At 39.5% G+C, this 21,241-nt stretch overlaps 1 protein-coding gene across 1 annotated transcript in view; it reads left to right on the top strand.

The window, feature by feature from the left end:
• Positions 1-21,190, top strand: part of Tex28 (testis expressed 28) — a 31,158-nt gene extending 9,968 nt beyond the window's left edge. The window contains exons 3-4 of the mRNA XM_075958672.1: positions 19,603-19,738; positions 20,834-21,190. Of these exons, the coding sequence (XP_075814787.1) occupies positions 19,603-19,738; positions 20,834-21,190 (493 nt within the window). The remainder of the gene's footprint in view (positions 1-19,602; positions 19,739-20,833) is intronic.
• The last annotated feature ends 51 nt before the right edge of the window (positions 21,191-21,241 follow it).

Genomic DNA, 21,241 nt, shown 5'->3' with positions numbered 1-21,241 from the left:
TTTCCTCAATCATTGTCAGTTCCTTTTCTGCTTCAGCTGTCAGTTTTCTTGGACTATTCAAATCTTTATCACCATCTAAGGTTTTGTTTAAATGAACTATTAGATCAGGTGTTATCCCAACAGCTGGTCATAGACTGGAAATGTCTCCTAACAATCTTTGGAAGTCATTAAGAGTCTTTAACCGGTCTCTCCTAATTTGTGCCTTTTGCGTTTTAATTTTCTCTAACCCTATTCTGTAACCTAGGTAATTAATAGAATTTCCTCTTTGAATCTTTTCAGGGGCAATTTGTAATCCCCATCTAGGCAAGACTTTCTTTTTTATTTATTTATTTATTTTTAATTTATTTATTTATTAAAGATTTCTGCCTCTTCCCCCCCACTGCCTCCCATTTCCCTCCCCCTCCTCCAATTACCCCCCCCATCAGCCCCGAAGAGCAATCAGGGTTCCCTGCCCTGTGGGAAGTCCAAGGAACCCCCACCTCCATCCAGGTCTAGTAAGTTGAGCATCCAAACTGCCTAGACTCGCACAAAGCCAGTATGTGCAGTAGGATCAGAAACCCATTGCCATTGTTCTTGAGTTCTCAGTAGTCCTCATTGTCCGCTATATTCAGAGAGTCCGGTTTTATCCCAGGCTTTTTCAGCCCCAGACCAGCTGGCCTTGGTGAGTTCCCAATAGAACATCCCCATTGCCTCAGTGTGTGGGTGCAAGACTTTCTTTACTTCTTCAAACATCCTTTCTAAAGTATCTTTATTTGAATCAGCTAACAAGATGTCATCCATGTAATGATAAATTATGGACTTGGGGAATTATTTACGAATTATTTCCAATGGCTTACTTACAAAATATTGGCACAATGTAGGACTATTGAGCATATGCTGTGGGAGAATAGTCCATTGATATCTCCTATTAGGCTGAGAATTATTATAAGTAGGCACTGTGAAGGCAAATTTTTCTCTATCCTTTTCTTGTAACGGTATAGTGAAAAAACAATCTTTCAAATCAATAACTATAAGAGGCCATCCTTTTGGTAACAGAGAAGGCAAAGGAATTCCAGATTGTAGTGGGCCCATAGGTTGAATTACTTTGTTGACAGCTCTTAGATTGTCACCATTCTCCATTTACCAGATTTCTTTTTTACAACAAACACAGGAGAATTCCAAGGGCTGGTTGATTCTTCAATATGGTGAGCATCTAGTTACTCTTGCACCAGCTGTTCCAATGCCTGTAATTTATCTTCAGCTAGAGGCCACTGTTTGATCCATATTGGCTTCTCAGTTAGCCATTTTAAAGGTAGGGCTGTTGGTACCTCTAAAGGTTTGGTATTTGCTGTATGTTCTTGTACAGCCTGAATGGCTGGTGACCTTTTTCCATAATACCTCATCATATCTTTCCCAGAATTATGAGTTCCTGGAACTACAGGAATGTTAATCTGGGTATTCCAGTGCTGTAGCAGGTCACGGCCCCATAAATTTATGGCAATATTGGCTATATATGGCCTTAGTCTTCCTATTTGCCCTTCGGGCCCTATGCATTCAACCCATCTTGTGGTTGGTTTTACATGAGATAGGGTTCCAATTCCCAGGAACTGAACATCTACCTCTTGAAGAGGCCAATTTGGATGCCAAGATTCTGGGTTAATGATACTTACATCCGCACCTGTGTCTAATAAGCCTTCAATAAAAGTGTCATTTATACAGACTCTTAGCTTTGGTCTTTGATCATTAATAGAAGTCTGCCAAAATATACGTTTACTCTGTCCTACTGGGTTTTTTGATTCATCCTCCACACGTAATTCATCATTTAGACCAGTATTACTTTTTACAGCAGAAATTGGAGCTTTTAATTTTCTTGGTGATGCACGTTCTCCACTGTGACTGGGAATGACTGGGCCACTGTTGGCTTGGGGGCCTGTGAGAGGCCCCCCAAGGAGTTTCCCGATGATATCGGATTGCCCCGTCTGTCTGTTGTTGACCTACATTCGTTGGATCAATGCCGGCCTTTACAGCATCTCCTACATATACCTGAAGGCCGAGATCTCCTATTTTTGTCATTCCCAGAAGAGATATTATTCCTAGAAATTCTTTGCCTGCAATCCCTTTGCAAATGTCCTAATTTACCACAATTAAAACACCTGGCAGTTTGATGTCTCCTCATTGCTTTGGAAACTGCTTCTCCTACCCAAGAGTTGTTTTGACTTGTATTTTCCTGATAGCTAAGGATGTTGAACATTTCCTTAAGTATCCTTTGGCTATTTGAGATTCTTCTGTTGAAAATACTCTGTTTAGTTCTGTACCCCATTTTTAATTGGGTTATTTAGAATTTTAATGTCTAATTTTTTGAGTTCTTTTTATATTTTGGAGATCAGTCCTCTATCTGATGTGGGGTTGGTGACGATCTTCTCCCATTCAGTGGGCTGCCTTTTTGCCATATTGACTATGTCCTTTGCTTTACAGAAGCTTCTCAGTTTCAGGAGGTCCCACTTATTTATTGTCGCTCTCAGTGTCTGTACTACGGGGGTTATACGTAGGAAGTGGTCTCTTGTGCCCATGCATTGAAGGCTATTTCCCACTTTCTCTTCTATCAGTTTCAGTGTGGTTGGATTTATATTGAAGTTTTTAATCCATTTGGACTTGAGTTTTGTGCATGGCGATAGATATGGAGTTGATTATTGTTCTTTCAAGGTCTGTGAAGAATTGTGTTGGGATTTTGATTTTGATGGGGATTGCTTTGAATCTATAGATTGCTTTTGGTAGGATTGCCATTTTTACTATGTTATCCTACCTATCCAAGAGCATGGGAGATCTTTCCATTTTCTGGTATCTTCTTTAATTTCTTTCTTCAAAGACTTAAAGTTCTTGTCAAGTAGATCTTTCACTTCTTTCGTTTGTTAATCCCAATATATTTTATGTTATTTGTGGCTATTGTGAAAGGTAATGTTTCTCTGATTTCCCTCTCAGCTTCTTTATCATTTGTGTATAGAAGGGTTACTGAATTTTTTGAGTTGATCTTATATCCTGCCACATCACTGAAGGTGTTTATCAGCTATAGAAGTTCTCTGGTAGGGTTTTTGGGGTCACTTATATACACTATCATATCATCTACAAATAATGAAAATTTGACTTTTTCCTTTCCAATTTGAATCTCCTTGATCTCCTTTTGTTGTCTTATTGCTATTGCTAAAACTTCAAGAACTATGTTGAAGAGATATGGAAAGAGTGGACAGCCTTGTATTGTTCCTGATTTTAGTGGGATGGCTTTGAGTTTCTCTCCATTAAATTTGATGTTGGCTGCCGGCTTGCTGTATATTGCTTTTATTATGTTTAGATATATTTTTTTATATCCCTGATCTCTCCTAGACCTTTATCATGAAGGGCTGTTGGAATTTTTCAAATGCTTTTCCAGCATCTAATGAAATGATCACATGGTTTTTCTTTCAGTCTATTTATATAATGGATTACATTGATAGATTTTTGTATGTTGAACCAGCTCTGCATCTCTGGGATGAAGCCTACTTGATCATGATGGATAATTTTTTTTGATGTGTTCTTGGATTCAGTTTGCCAGTATTTTATTGAGAATTTTTCATCAATGTTCATGAGTGAGATTGGTCTGTAATTCTCTTTCTTGGTTGAGTCTTCGTGTGGTTTTGGTATTAGGGTAACTGTAGCCTCATAAGAAGAGTTTGGTAATGTCCCTTCTGTTTCTATTATGTGGAACACTTTGAGGAGTATAGGTATTAGATGTTCTTGGAAGTTCTGGTAGAATTCTGCAGTAAAACCATCCAGCCCTGGGCTTTTTTTGGTTGGGAGGTTTTTGATGACAGCTTCTATTTCCTTGCAGTTTATAGGTCTATTTAAATTGCCCACCTGGTCTTGATTTAATTTTGGTATATGGAATCTATCTAAAAATTTGTCCATTTCTTTTTCATTTTCCAACTTTGTGGAGTACAGGTTTTTTTTGTAGTATGACCTAATTATTCTCTGAATTTCCCCATTGTTATTATGTCCCCCTCTTCATTTCTGATTTTGTTAATTTGGATGTTCTCTCTCTGCCTTTTGATTAGTTTGAATTAGGGTGTATCTATCTTGTTGATTTTCTCAAAGAACCAGCTCTTTGTTTCACTGATTCTTTGGATTGTTTTCTTTGTTTCTATTTTGTTGGATTTCAGCCCTCAATTTGATTACTTCCTGTCTTCTACTCCTCCTTGGTGAGTCAGCTTCTTTTTGTTCTAGAGCTTTCAGATGTGCTGTTAAGTCAATAATGTGAGCTCTCTCCATTTTCTTTATGTGGGTACTTAGTGCTGTGAACTTTCCTCTTAGCACTGATTTCATAGTGTCCCATAGGTTTGGGTATGTTGTGTCTTTATTTTCATTGAATTCAAGGAAGACTTTAATTTCTTTCTTTATTTTTTCCTTGACCCAGGGTTGGTTCAGTAGTTCACTGTTCAATTGCCATGAATTTGTAGGCTTTCTGAAAGTAGTATTGTTGTTAAATTCTAAATTTAATCCGTGGTGATCTTATAAGACACAGGGTGTTACTCCAATTTTTTTGCTGTCTGTGGAGGTTTGCTTTGTTACTGAGTATATGATCAGTTTTAGAGAAGGTTCCATGTGGTGCTGAGAAGAATGTATATTCTTTTGTGTTTGGGTGGAATGTTCTATAACTGTCTGTTAAGTCCATTTGATTCATGACATCTGTTAGTTCTCTTATTTCTCTGTTAATTTCTGTTTGGTTGACCTGTTCATTGGTGAGAGAAGAGTGCTGAAGTCTCCTACTATTAGAATGTGGGCTTTGATGTGTGATTTAAGCTTTAGTGAAGTTTCTTTCACATATGTGGGTGCTCTTTGTAGCGGCGTAAATGAATGCAGACAGATTGTAAAAAATATACACAGCTTTAATGGGGAAATAGACTTACAGTACCACGGTTCCTGCGGAGAACAGGAAGCAGAAGGGGCGGCTGGGCGCATGTCCAGCAGATTTATAGGTAAACATTAGTCTGAGGCAAACACGCCCCCTAAGGCTGGGCTTAACCCTACATCTCCCCCTTTTGTCTAAATAAGACAGAACTAAACCAAATACAACTATATACAATAATAACAAATAATAAATATAACAAGCAATATTGAGGACAAAAGTTTTGCTAGACATTCTATCTCAAGGAGTCTAAATAATGTAGAGAGTAACTACACTTATATAATCTTCAACTCCGTCAAAGATCTGAGAATGGAATAAATATTACTTAACAAACAAGAGATATCCAAAATGTGCAACAATTGACAGAGACAACTGACTACCTGGGCAATCACCCAAAGTCTCGTTTGCAATGTTGAGTCAACCAACTTTGGCTAAGGCCTAACATAACTGACATACCATTTATAAATGCAAGGAGCTTTCTTAGAATTATCCTACCCTGTCTTGGCAAGATAAGACAATCCTGTTTCATATCTTCGTCAGTAGTTGAGGTATGGGCTTTTCTTAACCAAAAGGCCAGTTCTGCCAAGAAGACAAGCTCCCAGTGGAGTGTCTTTGGTCCTCAACGTTCTCTCGGGAGTAGAGTGGCATTGCCAGGAGTACTTGTGTCTCGTTGGCACAGAATTCTAGGTTAGATTAAAGGCCATTTTCTACAGCTCTTCGAAGAGGCTAAAGATTATACTATTTATACTAAATATAATCTCTATGTATCTAAAAGACCTGATTAACCTAAAAATAAATATGACAAACATATAATTCTCAATACCTATCTAACTTGAAGACTAAAGGAATAAACAACTGTGCAATATATGAAGACATGATCTTCAACTGTAAACAATGTTATTATATAAATAATATCAGAGGTAGAAATGTACATTGTAATATGGTAAATGTATCAATACAATATAGACAAAGTTATAAGCATACTCTTACACAAAAATAGAGGTAGGAACACTCACATTCAATATTCAATATATCAATATACAGGAAACAGTACCAATACAATTTTCTAAAAACAGTAATTCACAAATACCAATCATCCCATCAAACCAGTTAATCCTTTTTTTTTTCGAAAATACCTCTAATTCCATAAAATATCTCTCCATCCCCTCAACCCTGAACCAACCACTAAAAGATGTCCCTAACCCTGAAGGCAAACTCTGTTGGGAGAAGGGATGTCGTCCTCTAAAATTGCTTCTAGCTGACATGGGGATGACGTTCTTCTTAGGGGCTCCTGTGAAAGCAAATGATGGTAAAATTCCCAAATTAACCTTTGACCTAAGAAAATTATAACTATTCTCTGAGCGTTTTGAGAAGGTCTGGCCAGAGTGTTGTCAAAAATGTGCACCATTCGAAATGGTGCAGCTGGTACCAAAAAACAGGTCTAATTTTAGCGCTTAAAAATATTCATGACGTCATAAAAACCAGATTGAGTTGATGTCGTGGGGCCCCATCTTCATCCTGGAAACCTTAAAGATTACTGTAGGGAAAGTTGTTGCTTGTTATGGGAAATTTAAACATTAACAACAAGGACATATAGTGACGTATAAAAAAAGGCACAGATATGAGTAAAGGCAAAGAAAGTTTATCAAGTATATAATTATTCTTATTCTGTCCCATTTCATGGCTCCAAGAAGTTCTCTTTATGATCCTTTTCATATGACCCATTTTGCCACAATTAAAACATTTGGTATTCTGGTGTCTCCTTTTACCATTGGAAATTGCTTCTTCTACCCATGCTTCAGTGCCATAGTCAAATGTATCAACATTCAGTGTATGTAAGACCCATTCTTCCAAGGGCGCTGATCTGAGCTTTAAAGGCCCCCAAATCCTTTTGCATTCTACATTTGCATTTTCATAAGTCAAAGACTCAATCATTATAATTCTTGCTTCTGGGTCAGATATCCCTATTTGTACAGCCTTAGTTAGTCTTTGTAAAAAGTCACTAAAGGGTTCTCTCTGACCCTGTTTAACTCTGACAAATGATTCCATTCTCTGTCCTGGGAATGTACCCTGTCCCAAGCCCTTAAGGCTGCTGTAGTACACATGGAGAGTGTGTTTTCATCCAAATTAGCTTGTTACTGAGGGTCGGAAAAGAGCCCTTCACCTAGAATTTTATCTAGGGAAATGTCAATTCCCTTCGCTTTTTCCTGCTGTTCTAAAAGTCTAGCCTCTTGCCTGAATAAGCATTTCCACTTCAATTGCTGTCCACTCTCAAGTACCGCAGAGCTCAGCTGAAGCCAGTCTGAGGGGGTTGCTCTGCTTGTCGTGGCCCAAGATTTTAGCATCTCTTTAACAAAAGAGGCGTGTATCCCAAAAGTCATGATAGCCTGTTTAATTTCTTTGAGATCATTCATACGGACAGGCTCCCATGTATCTTCCTTGATGACCCTAGGGTTTCTGGAACCAATCACCTTCTCTGTTGTTATTACTGGAAAGGCAGGTAGAGCTGTAGGTAGAGCTTTATGGAAATTGTCCCAGAGGGATTTACCCACAGATGAAGTTAAAATTTGCCTTTTTACCCTTTGCTCTTCTTCATCAGAATTTAGAAATTCCTCAATCTTTTCAATTCTATTCACCATTGCCTTCTGCAATGTCTGAATCTCCTGTCCAGAATTATGTTCCAAAGCCTTCATTGAGGATTTTAAAGTATGAAGTTTGTCCATTAGAGATAACATCTCATCTTTGGACATAATTTTCATGGCATGAATTGTGCCTTCTTGTATTGACAATCTTTCCGCCAATCTGTCATAAGCTTTAGACAAAATTCGATTGTCACATTCAGCAGTTTTGATTCTCTCAGTTAATGTTTCAGTTCTTACAGAAAGGGACTGAAGCTTACGATCCCAATTAGCTGTTCCTTGTTCCATAGTAATGAATTTCTCCTTAACATCAGCCTGTACCTTTTCTAAATTTTGCTCAGTTGACCAAGTCATGTTAAACAAAGATCTGCTCTCTTCCTGGAGAACTTCAAACTGATTCTTGAGAAGATTGTTGTCATTCTCAATTGTTTTTAAACATTCAACCTCTGCCTTAAGAATCCTGGATTCTTCTCATAAAGACTTTATCATATTTCTATTATCAAACCACATAGTACCAAGGAAAACTACGAATCCCAGAAAGATCCATAGATGTGGGATGACAGACACCTCCTGTAAAGTCTCCCACATGGTACACTCAAAAATTCTGTTAAAGTCTTGAATAGTAACGTTTTCAGACATTTTATTTATAAAAGAAAATTTTTTTTACCTGCAATGACCAGTTCCTGCCAGTGGTGGCGAAAGAGTCCACTTGAGTCCACGTGTCCTAAGACTGAAACACTTGACTCAAAACCGAAAGTTGGAGCAGACACCAGGCTGATAAATAGCAATGGGGGGGGGGGAAGGCCAGGAAGCCCAGCAGAGCCAAGGCCGAACTAAGCCACCCGCGGGGAGGGGACGCAGAGCATTTACATTTAAAGTTGTTTTCTTCTACTTCTTCTGGGTTAAGATGATCAAGTCTTCCTGTTGTGTTACCACTGGGTTCTGGTGTTACCATGTTGCTTTTTAGGTTGCTGAAGGAATTCTTGCATTGACACCTACCCATGTCTTTCTTCAAATGTGGTGAGCAGTGTCTTTGATTCTTGGTCCAATCCTTGCAGTGGCTATCTGAGTGTTTGGGAGTTTTTTTTCCCTCCGGTCTGCTCTGTTCTGTCAATGTCTGTCTCAGAAAGCTTCTGAGGTCTCTATAGGCCTGCTCTCTTGGTCTTCTCTCCTGGTTTGCTTTCGGTGCTCTTTCTTAGTCCCCTCAGTGTTATAGCTATTGGTCTCCTCAGTTTTATAGCAAGCTCTCAGCTCTTAGGCGGGGTGTGGTTAGTCACTTGGGGGGTCCATTGATTGGGTTTGGGTTTTGGGGGAGCCTAGCTGCAGGAAACTCTCTGCTGGCTAGCTAGAAAACCCAAGGGAGTTGGGGAGGGGCCTGGGGTTTTGTCCCACTGTGAAGGTCCTATAGAGTGGGGTGTCCTGATGCGTGGCTGTTCACTTGCCTCTTAAGTCCCCTCAAGCCGGGCGATGGTGGCACACGCCTTTAATCCCAGCACTTGGGAGGCAGAGGCAGACGGATCTCTGGGAGTTTGAGACCAGCCTGGTCTACAGAGCTAATTCCAGGATAGGTTCCAAAGCCACAGAGAAACCCTGTCTCGAAAAAACAAAAAAAAGTCCCCTCAATATTGGAGAGAGATTGCAGGAGGATAGGTGGGTTTGGGGTGGGGTGTGGCTAGTAGTTTGGATGGACACTGGATGTGTTTCGGTTTTGGGGGAGCCCAGCTGTAGGAAACTCTCTGCTGGCTGGCTAGAAAAGCCGAGGGAGGTGGGGGAGGAGCCCGGGGGTTTGTCCCACTGTGTAGGTCCTAGAGAGTGGGGCATCCTGTCCTGTGGCTGTTTACTCACCTCTTAAGTCCCTTCAGTATTGGAGCAAGCTGTGTCAGAGTTCCACCGAAGCTGCAGGAGGATGCTGTCACCTTTTTTTTTAAACCAATGAGAATAATAGTCATAGTTTAAAAAAGATTGTTCCACAGCAGAGGTCAGAAGACAATTTGCAAGAGTTTGTTCTCTTCCTTCCACCATGTAGGTCCCAGAGCTCCAATAGGGGAGTGCTTGTTTACCAAGCGCCCTCATCAACACCGACTGAATTGTTTGATTTCTTCTAAGTTTTTTTTTTTAATTCATTGTAGGCTGGGTGGTGGTGGTGCAAACCTTTAATCCTAGCACTTGAGAGACAGAGACAGGCAGACTTCTGTGAGTTAGAGGCCAGTCTGGTCTAAAGAGCTAGTGCCAGGATAGCCAGGGTTACTCAAAGAAACCCTGACTCAAAAAGCCAAAAAAAAAAAATCTTTGTTTATTACAGATACTAATCATCTGTCAGATGTATATCTAGCAAAGATCTCCCATTCTACAGGCTATATCTTCACTCAATTACTCTCTCTTTTGCTGTATAGAAAGCCTTTTAATTTTAAGAAGTCCCATTTGTCATTTGTTTACATTATTTTTTCCAGAATTATGGTCTTATTCAGAAAGACCTCGACTATGTATCTTTTTAAAAAACAATTTATTTAACTTTATTTTATGTGCATGAGAGTATTATATCTCCTGGATCTGGAGTTACAGACAGTTGTGAGACACCATGTGGGTGCTGGGAATTGAACCCCGGTCCTCTGTAAGAACAGCCAGTGCTTTAACCACTAGGCCATTTCTCTAGTCCCCCCCCATGTCTATGTTTTAAAGCATTTTCTTTACCCTTTCCTTTTGTAGTTTTAGTCTTATATTATGGTTTTTGATCTATTTGAGATTGACTTTTTAAAAACCGGATGAGAGATAGGAACCTAGTTTCATTATTCTAATTTTCACAGCACCATTTGTTGAAGAGGCTCTTTTTCTTTTTCTTTTTTTTTGTTTTTTGGATTTTTCGAGTCAGGGTTTCTCCGTAGCTTTTGGTTCCTGTCCTGGAACTAGCTCTTATAGACCAGGCTGGCCTCGAACTCACAGAGATCCGCCTGCCTCTGCCTCCCGAGTGCTGGGATTAAAGGCGTGCGCCACCACTGCCAGGCTAAGAGGCTCTTTTTCTAACATAAGATTTTTTTTTTGCATTTTTGTCAAAATCAAATGTCTATAACTGCATGGGTTTATATCTGAGTCTTTTATCCTATTCCATTGATATCTGTTTCTATATGGTACCATCTTTTTTTTCTTACTATAGCTCTGTAATGCATTCCTTATAATCAGGTGTGGTGATACCTTCAACATTCTTTTTTTTTTTTTTTTAAAAATCGAGATTGCTTTGGCTATGTGGGGTCTTTCAAACTTCCATATAAATAATGACATTGTTTATTTAATGGGCAAGGGAGATGGCTCAGTGGGTAAAGTACTTGCTGTTGAAGTATGAAGGCCTGAGTTCAGATCCTCAGCAATCAGATAAAAATCTGGGCATAGTGGTGCATTCCTATAATCCCAGTATTGGGGTAACAGAGACAGAAGAATCACTAGGGCTTGGTGACCAGGTAGTGTTACAAAATCAGTGAGTTCTAGGTTCAGTGACAGACCCTGTGTTCTAGTTTATTTTCTGTTGCTATAAAAAAAAACCCCATTCTAACCAAAACTACCCTAGAGGAAGTAAGAATTCATGTGGCTTACATTGCCAGGTTAGACACAATCTGTCATTGAGGAAAGTGAGGGTAGGAACTCAAACAGGAGCTTAAAGCAGAAATCATGAAAGAATGCTGTTGTCTGTGGTTTCTGTCCTGCCCAGTTCCCGCAGCCGTTAAGTCGCAAAGAAATCATACAGAGGTCTACATTAGTTATAAACTGATTGACTTCTTATTAACTCTTTTAACTTATATTAACCCATTATTCTTGTCTATGCTAGCCATGTGGCTTGGTACCTTATTCAGCAAGGCAGTCACATCTTGCTTCTTCTGTGGTAAGGTCACAACTGCAGAGGAATGGGGTTCCTTTTCCCCAGAATTCTCTTGTTCTCATTGACCCACCTCTACTTCCTGTCTAGTTGTCCTGCCTATACTTCCTGCCTGGCTACTGGCCAATCAACATTTATTTAAAATGTAATTGACAGAATACAGACCCCTTTCCCACACCAGAATGCTGCTCATTGGCTTGCTTGAAGACTTATGCTATATGCTACACTGGCTTTCTTTTTTTTAAAAAAAAAATTTATGTGTCTAGATGTCTGCATATATGTCTGTGCACCATATATATGCAGTGGACATGGAGGCCAGAAGACGGCATCAGATCCCCTGGAACTAGGTTGTTAACCACCATGTAGGTGCTGGCTATCTGGACATGGATCCTCTGGAAGAGTTGTTAGTACTCTTAACCATTGAGCCAGCTCCACTCAGCCCAACTAAAATTTTTTAAACTGAAAGTTCTGTAACATTTAACAAAGTTAAATCTGTACTCAAAAGGAGCTATTGTCTGAAAGGATTTTCTGTATTTAAGACTGGCCCCAAACTTGTAGCTGAAGATGATCTTGAGTTTCTGATCCTCCATCTCTACCTTTTAAGTGCTGAAGTTACACCACAAGCAGCTGCAGCTACAGTAATGTTTATCATTGTAGTTGTTTTTCCTCTTATAATTTGGTATTAAGGTATCTGTTAAGTGTTGCCCTAAGCCAAGTGTGGTTAGAAACCTAGAACTCGGGCACAGGCAAGATAATCACTATGACTTTGAGGCCAACTGGGTTGACATAGCAAGACTCAAAATGAAACAAAACCAAGAGTGGCAATAAGCTAAAATAACCATTCTCTAGGAGATGTTGGGGTTCTTGTGTCAGGGAATACCTAAAGAAAAGGTGAAGCTAAAATTTAGCAGAAAGCAGAGGAATTTCATTACTCATAGGTGAGGTGTACTGGCTGGAAGTAGCAGGGAGCCAGCCCCTGACCCTCTGTGCCCTCTCTGGCACTGTAAGATGATTGGTACTACATATGGCTTCTACATACCAGATGCCAATAGCACCATCCTACCTTGGCTTCCTTTTGTTGCCATCACATAATGCTCCAACTTGGTGCTTTAAATAATCTGAATTTATTCTCTCACAGTTTTATAGGCTAGACATCTAAAATTAGTTTTACTAAGCAAGGTTGCACTGCCTTCTCTGCTTTCTGGTGGTGCTACATACCTTAATTTGTGGTCATATCTCCAAGACTGGAATCACTCTTCATTTCTCTGTTTCTCCTCTCTATGTCTCTCCCCTCCTCTCCTTTCTTTTCATTTTCTGTCTTCCTTGTTTTGACTTTCTGAGACACGGTTTCACATCTCTCAGACTGCTCTTAAACTTGCTATGTAGTTGAGGATGACCCTGAAACTTCTGGTCCTCCCGCCTCTGTCTGCCAAGTTTTGGGAATAGAGAATGCCACTACACATAGCCCTTCAAAGTTCTCATTTCTTTGTCTTCACAAGACCTTCTCTATGTGTGTTTAATCTCTATCTTCCCAAGACTGAATGTGAACTAGTGGTTTAGCTTTATGGTAGAGCACTTGCACATCACACATAATCCTTGGACTCCATCTCCAGTGCTACACACAAAGAAAAGAATACTCATGATTACATTTAGGGTCCACCCACATAATTTCCACATCTCAGTATCTTTAACTATATCATTTCTAGAAGGACTCTTTTGGGGATTAAGACATGGCTATCTTTTAGGGAACCATTTTTAGCCTGCCAGTTCTCTTCAGTTTGTGACAAGCAAAGATTTCTCCAGACATTTCCAAGTATTACATGAGGAACAAATTGCCTCCTAGAGCCATTACCCTAAGTATATGAGAAGAGAAGTTGTAACTTAACATTTCAATCTCTAGTTATTGGTGATGTCGAGCCTTTTTTATCTGCTTATGGCCATTTGTACATTTTTCTTTATCAAATTCCTATTGAAGTCTTTAGCTTATTTTCAGGCTGTATAGTTTTGTCTTTCTCTTGTTGAATTATAAGAGCTCTTTATATCTTTTTATAAATACTAATCCTGTCAGATAGGCAATTTGAGATCCCCAATCACTCAGGAGAGGATCCTGGATTTAGGTCAGGTCTAGCATCCTCTCTGCTAGAGCTGAATAGCTTTAGTCAAAGATTAAAATAGCAATACTTGTTTCCAAGCTGGTTTTTCTTTATTTTATATTTAAAAGCCACATATGAGTGAATATATATGATATTTGTCTTTCTGGGTCTGGGTTACCTCACTCAATATGATGTTTTCTAGATCGATACATTTTTATACAAATTTCAAGATGCCATTTTTTTCCTCTATGTAGTACTCCAATGTGTAAATGTACCACATTTTCCTTATCCATTCTTCGGTTGAGGGGCATCTAGGTTGTTTCCAGGTTCTAGTTATGAAAAATTAGCAGCAAGTACTCTTAACCACTGGACCATTTCTTGAGTTCTGTAAGTGGTTTTTTAAAAAAAATTTTGGGTTTCAGGTCTTATATTAAGGTCTTTGATTTATTTTGAGTTTTTTTTTACTTTATTTACCACTGTCATATAGTGAATAATTGGAGGGGCACATGTGAGGAGTTCAGAACACAGTTGTATGGACTCAGTTTTCTCCCTCCACTTTTATGGGGATCCTCAGATTTACCAATATCATCCTTTTGCTTAAATTAATTGTTTGTTAAAAATAGGAGTGTAGAGTACAGTAGTGTGGTCGAGAAGCACTATTTTCTTTAGCTCTTTATAATGCACAATTACTATCTATGAATTGTCTGGCTTTCTCATCCTGGAATGCTGCCAAGGAGTTGATTTACTAGTTACCTTTTCTGTCGTGGTGATTAAAAAAGTCCTGACAAACTCAAGGGAGAAAGAGCTTATTTTGGCTCACAGTTTGAGGGTAAAGTTCATCATTTCAGGGAAATCATGGCAGGAGGAGCTTAAAGGTCACCCACAGTCAAGAGACAAAGAATGATGGATGTGCATGCTCAGTTCTCTTTCTTCTTTTAATAGTTTTTGTTACATTTATTTATTTCTATGTGTATATGGGCACATTTATTTATTTCTATGTGTATATGGGCACATGTGGAGGCCACAGGGAAACTTTCAGAAGTCAGTTCTCTCCTACTATGTCACCTTAGGTGGTCAGACTTAGCAGCATTTGTCTTTACCTGCAGAGTCATTTTACCCCTATTTTATTTTTAAAGGATGTCTTTGCTGGGCATAGATTTCTGGGTTAGGATTTATTTCTTTGAAATACTATACATTTGGAAAACAATCTATTCTGGTTTTTCTTTGTGTTGAAAAGGCTGTATTAATACCACTGAACGAGAGTAAATACCACTGTGACAAAAAGTTTTGGTCAAATTAATCAACCTTATTTTCTGTCTGACAGGGCATCTCCCTAAAGCAAGGACTGAGAGAATAGCATTGTAAACAGAAAAAAGTAACTTCATAAAAGGAATTTGGCAATGCCTCTTCTGTTTCTATATTGTGAAATACATTAAGGAGTATAGGTATTAGGGCTTCTTGGAAGTTCTGGTAGAATTCCGCATTGAAACCATCTGGTCCTGGGCTTTTTTTTTGGTAGGGAGGTTTTTGATCACCTCTTCTAATTCTTCGCGACTAACAGGTCTATTTAGATTGTTCACCTGGTCCTGGTTTAACTTTGGTATATGGTATTTATCTAAAAAAGTGTCCATTTCCTTTACATTTTCCAGTTTTGTGGCATATAGGCTTTTGTAGTAAGATCTAATGATTCTCTGAATTTCCTCTGTGTCTGTGGTTATGTCCCCCCTTTTCATTTCTGATCTTATTAATTTGCAAATTCGCTCTCTGCCGTTTGATTAGTTTGGATAGGGGTTTGTCAATCTTGTTGATTTTCTCCAGGAACCAGCTTTTTGTTTCATTGATCCTTTGTATTGTTTTCTGTGTTTCTATTTTGTTGATTTCAGCCCTCAGTTTGATTATTTCCAGTCTTCTACTCCTCCTAGGTGAGTCTGCTTCTTTTTTTTCTAGAGCTTTCAGGTGGGCTGTTAAGTCTCCAATGTGAGCTTTCTCTGTTTTCTTTAAGTGGGCACTTAGTGCTATGAACTTTCCTCTTAGGAATGAGACTTATATAGCTCAAAAATGTCAAGGCTAGGAAGTTTCCAAGGGTTTTTGGTTACAGTGGAACTTGTCAGAACATCTCAACATTATTTGGCAGAACACCTTATTTTATCAGAATGGAGGTCAGAGTATGGTCAGAGTAGAGGGTATGGAACATGTCAAATCCCAGAAAATGGTCAAGATACTGTCAAACTTAAGTTTTACAAAAAATAGGAATGAACTTATTTTGACCTTGTAATAAGATGGCTTCTAATCTTAAAATGGAGTCAAGCTGGTCTATCAGTTGCTGCTGTTTAGATGGTGATGTTTTGAATATGATCAGTTTTATCTTCCTCTGGCTCCTTTTTTTGGAGTTTATAGGATTCTGTTTTGAGACAGGGTTTCTCTGTGTAGACCTGACTATCCTGGAAGTTGCTCTGTTTTGGTGGTCAAAGGTCTTGCTGCAATGATGTTGTGTATGATTTTAATCACCTTAGCCCTGCTTTTTAAATGTTGTTCTTTCTATGAATCCTTTGGTTTTCTTCTTGTTCTTTTGCTGGTTTCTTCTATTTTCTATGACCTTTACAAGTGGGAATATGTCAGCCAAGTTCTGTAGCTCATTCTTCCTCACACTGCCTCAAGATGTTACAAATGTTGCTTAATGAAATTCTGGATTTCTCAAAGAAAGCTCAGTAGGCACAAGCTGATGATTTGAACATCTAAGAAAGTAATGAGGGAGAAGAGAGAACAGAGAAGGTTGGATTGATTAATCTGCTGCCAGTTGACATGGAACCCCTATGTGGGGTAAGGAGAGGTAGCACAGTCTGGCAGGGTTATTATTCAGAGCCAAATGGGGTTGAAGGGACAAGAATCCCATTAGACACTTTGGACTTGACCTCTACTCCATCCCTGTTAGCTAATTGCACCATAGTCACAGCAGAAACTTTGCCAGCCCTTCATGATGTTCCGTTTTCCTGGCATCTTCAAGCTCTGAGTTATCTTGTCACTGCCCTTGCCTAAATTCCCAGAGTTTTTCATCCCTGTGTTATCTGTTCATTAGTCTTCATTAACCCACTGAGATCTTTATCTTGCCACTTCATAGTAATGATAATTTAGCAAACTTTTTAATTACTTAATATTACACATTGTTATCAATATTCTCACCCTTCTAAACACAAATTAATTCAATGACTTGTCTAACCAAGTGTTGGAGATACTCTATCCTATGGTGAAATGATCACAGAACCAGTCCTGAACCATTTCTCCAAATCTATCGATTTATTTTTATGTATTTTTCTTATTTATTAGGAATTTATGTATCTTAATTATATTCATTCCTCACTATTTCCCCATCTCTTCCTAGATGCACTCCCTCTCCAACCCGTTGTTTTTTTTCTTTTTAAAGGAGAGACTATCTTGAAGCACCCGTTTTAGTCCTCAGACTCTTAAAATTTTCTGCCACTTCTTCCACCATGTTCCCTGAGGCTTAAGTGTAAGGATAGTGTTGCAGTGTATTAGTTGGGGACAAGCACCTACCATCAATTGATCTCTGCTTTTTGAGTAGTTGTGGCTTTTTGTAATGATCTGAATCTACTTCAAAAAGAAGCTCCATTAATGAAGGATAGGAGCTAGATTTTATTTTTTTATTTTATGTGTATGGGTGTTTTGCCTGTGTGAATTCCCATGCATCATGTAGTGCAGTCTTCAGGGAGGTGTCAGATCTCATGGATTTGGAGTTACAGAGAGTTGTGAGCTATATTTGTTTTGAGACGGTTCTCATTATGTGACCCAGGCTGTCTTTTAAATTTATCCTACTGTCTTAGCCTTCCAAGTACTGGAATCGGAGAGGTGTGACACCACATGGGCTTGGAGATATTAGGCATCCTGTGTTTTTCATGTGACTGCCATTCCACATACTTTATTGGATTCTATTAGTCCACAGACAGACTACTGATGAGTTGTTTCCATCCACCCTTATGACTTTCTATCCAACCACTCCACCCCCAGTCTTCAGTTTTCCAGCCTTCACTCCGCTTCTCCTGTATAATCACCTGCCTCAGGCTCCTAAGTGGTGTTCTTCCTAGTCTTGTCAACACTATGTCCATTGCCGATTTCACTATCCAGTTATATTTGATGCTTGTTATTATTATACCCTTTCAGACACGTTCTAACCTGGGCTCCTAGGTGAGTCAACTATCATGGGAACTCTCTTGTCTTACATGACTTTTCTTTTACTCCCTATGGCTTTACTTTGACCTGGGTTCAGGGTGATACTACTATGCCTGTTCTACATGGCCCTTTCTGTATCTAGCTTTCTGTTTTTAACTTGCTCCAGGGTGAAAGCCACTGGGTTCTAATTCAACATGCCAATAGCCAGTTCTCAGAAATGGCCAAGACTGTATTTCTGAAATAAATTGTGTTAGAGTAATGTTTTTTTTTTTTGAAAATTTTGTTTTGATTGTTTGTGGTACTAGAGATAGAATCCAGGGCCTAGCATGCAAGAGTATGACTCCCTTCCCTGACCTCACAGGGTGGCAACTCTGCCTTCCTATGGGCTTCATGGAGGAGTCACCAATTCTAACTCAGATCAGACTTTCCTTTGATCTGCCTGGAATGAAAGGATCAGGGAGTCCTCTTTGGTAGCCTGTTTTCTGTTTTCTGGCCTGTCCTTCATGGGGTCCAGAAGAGGAACTTCAAAAAAGTTTTTCTGTTGTAAATAAAATCTTAACACTTGCCACACATTTCCTTCAAAGCCTTTTAAAAAGAAGAAATAAAACTTCAAAAGATTCAGTTGTATTAGCTAGGATGTAGTTCAATGGTCAGGTGCTTGCCTAGTTTGTGCAAGACTCCAGGTTTCATCCACAGTAACACAGACACAGACACAGACAGACAGACAGACAGACAGACACACACACACACACACACACACACACACACACACACACACACAGAGAGAGAGAGAGAGAGAGAGAGAGAGAAAGAGAGAGAGAGAGGCAGGCACTCTCCTAGTATCTCTTACTCCAGGTCCTTTGTCTGACTTCACTACCCTCAATGGGATGCTAATCATTTCTCCTGGTACCTTTTTCTCCAGGTCCTTTGTCTGACCTCACTACCCTCAGTGGGGTGCTAATCTCTTCCATGCATGCTATAATACTTTCTTATTTATGTTTGTATACATAACAGGTAGTATTTTTTTCTTTTTTTAACAGGTAGTATTTTTGCTTGCATTTTTTGAATATCTGTGTTGAGATATAATTTGCATGTCATAAAATGCACCATTTTAATTGCATTTCAGTGGTTTTCATTAAATTTACTGAGTTGTGTAACCATTAATACAATCCAATGCTTGCTTTTATTTGAATAACTTTATCAAATTATAATTCACATCCTTTTTATTTCATTCATTTAAAGTATACAATTCAGCTTGGTTTAGTCATACATGCTTGTAATCCCAGCACTCAGGAGGCAGAGGCAGGAGGATCACAAGTTCAATGCTAACCTAGACTACAGGGTGAAATTCTGTCTCTCCCACCCATGTACACAGTTTTAGTGGGGTTTTAGTACATTCACAGTTGATCCATTATCTAACCTCACTTTTTTATTATCTCTGAAAAAAATAAACCGTATTAGCAGTCACTCCTTGTCACCCTGATTCTTAGCTCCTGGCACCCACTTATTTGTTCATGTTTATGGACATTACATACAAATGGAACTTACTCTGTGATCTTTTGTGACTTCCCATGCTCTATAATAGATATACATTTATGGAGGAACTACTGCATCCTCAACACTGCTCCTGGTAATGTTTGGGGGATTTGATAGCTTAAATTTTCTTTTCTATATTTTCTAGTATATGGAACATTTGGTAAAACTGTTACTAGAGAGTAATTGTAAATAATATGTATTTGTGTAACTGTTCTCAGGCAGAGGTAGAAGAAGCAGTCATCTTTGACTGAGTTCTAGTGGGCAGTGTGGTGCGGGTGGGGGTAGTAAATCCAGCTGCAGTGTACTCTCTGCCAGCATGAGCTCTGAGTAAGCTACAGAGGGAATGTTATTTTCTCTCTTACTTTCTAGACAATCACTGATGGAAGAACAGGTGAATGATCACTTGCAGAGATACCTGGATGAGATCTGCCACCTTAAACAGCATTTGGCATGCACTGAAGAGAAAATGGCCTATTTGTCCTATGAAAGAGCCAAGGAAATATGGGTGAGGGAATCTGGGAGAAAGGGCTGGGGGAAGGGGGCATATATGCTCCCAAGCCAAGACAAGAGAAGATCTTCTAACTGTGCCTGCCCTGATGGTGCAGTAGTAACCTGCACCTTTGCTTTAGAACGAGTAGTGTCTACCTTGCATGTCTGTATGAGCTCCACTTCTCACCATGCAGCCAAGCTGCTTTGTGAACTTTGGACTCTGCTTCTGATCCTGTAGGGGCAATTACTAAGCCATAGTGTTGTGTGATATTTTGTTTGTGTACTGACAAATCAAGCTTGCCAGGAGATCAGAGGGTGGAGCTAGCCACTAGTTAACCATAGAAACTGGGTAGTGGTGGCACACACCTTTAATCCTCGCACTCAGGAGATAGAGACAGGATTTTGGCTTCTTTGGACTGAGGAACAAGAGAGGAAGGAAACAACTGGCAGCTGCTCCTGGTTCTTTGATCTTCAAGATTTTTATCCTGATATCTGACTCCCGGTTTTTCATTGATTAAGATTAATTAGATTAATGCTTCACCATAGCCTGGAGTCTGTGACCTAAAGCTCAGGGGTAAGGCCTGACAAGCCCAAGGGTTACTGAGATATTTGCCATGCTGGTAGAGGGGAAGCTTCTGGGAACCTCCTTTTTGGGTCTAGCTTCCTGCCCCTCAGTCCTTTCACGCTCATAGCTCCTACCTAGGTCCTCAGTCTCAGCAATAGACAAGGACCAGGACCCCTGAGCCTAGAGCTCCACAGTAACTGTTTGTCTTTGCTGTGTATGTCCTAGAAGTTCTCTCTTTCCTAAAAGATTCAACTCATTGGGTGGGATGGCACAGGCCTTTAATTCCAGGACTTGGGAGGAAGATGTAAGCAGATCTCTGAGTTTGAGAATAGCCTTGTCTTCATAACAAGTTTCAGGTCACCTGGAACTATACAGTGAGATCTTGTCTTAAATAAATAAATAAATAAGAAAAGAGAGAGAGATAAAGCAGAAAAAGAAGTGTCTCAACAGTACTTTTTGAACATCCCTAAGCAAATGAATTTACTAAATTAGATAAGTACATTTTTGTTCATTCTTCTGGTGAGAATATATGTTTGTTACCTACAGGATGTAATGGAGACTTTCAAGAGCAGAATAACCAAACTAGAAACTCTACAGCAAGCTACCCAACTGGAGATGATGGCCAGTGTCAGAACCCGTCCCAAAGACTTTTTGTTCAGATTCATAAGCCTGCTTCTCACACTGACCACTATCCTCTTGGTCTTGGTCTCTACCTTGTGTTCTTGTCCCTTGCCACTGCTCAGTTCACGCCTGCGCGCGTTCACTCTGTTAGTGTTAATTGGCCTTGGGACCTTGGTGTGGCAGAAGCGGCATATCATCTCCATCACGGACTGGCAGGCCTGGATCCTCCTTAAGTGGAGACCAGACTTCAAGGATGCTAAGCCTCAATTAGATGTACACTGATGGGCAAGGAGTATCATCCACCTGAATCTGTTCATTACTTCCCTCTTTCCA

The sequence above is a fragment of the Microtus pennsylvanicus genome, chromosome X (genome assembly GCF_037038515.1).
Source record: "Microtus pennsylvanicus isolate mMicPen1 chromosome X, mMicPen1.hap1, whole genome shotgun sequence".
Taxonomy (NCBI): domain Eukaryota; kingdom Metazoa; phylum Chordata; class Mammalia; order Rodentia; family Cricetidae; genus Microtus; species Microtus pennsylvanicus.
This window is presented reverse-complemented; position numbering and strand designations above follow the sequence as displayed.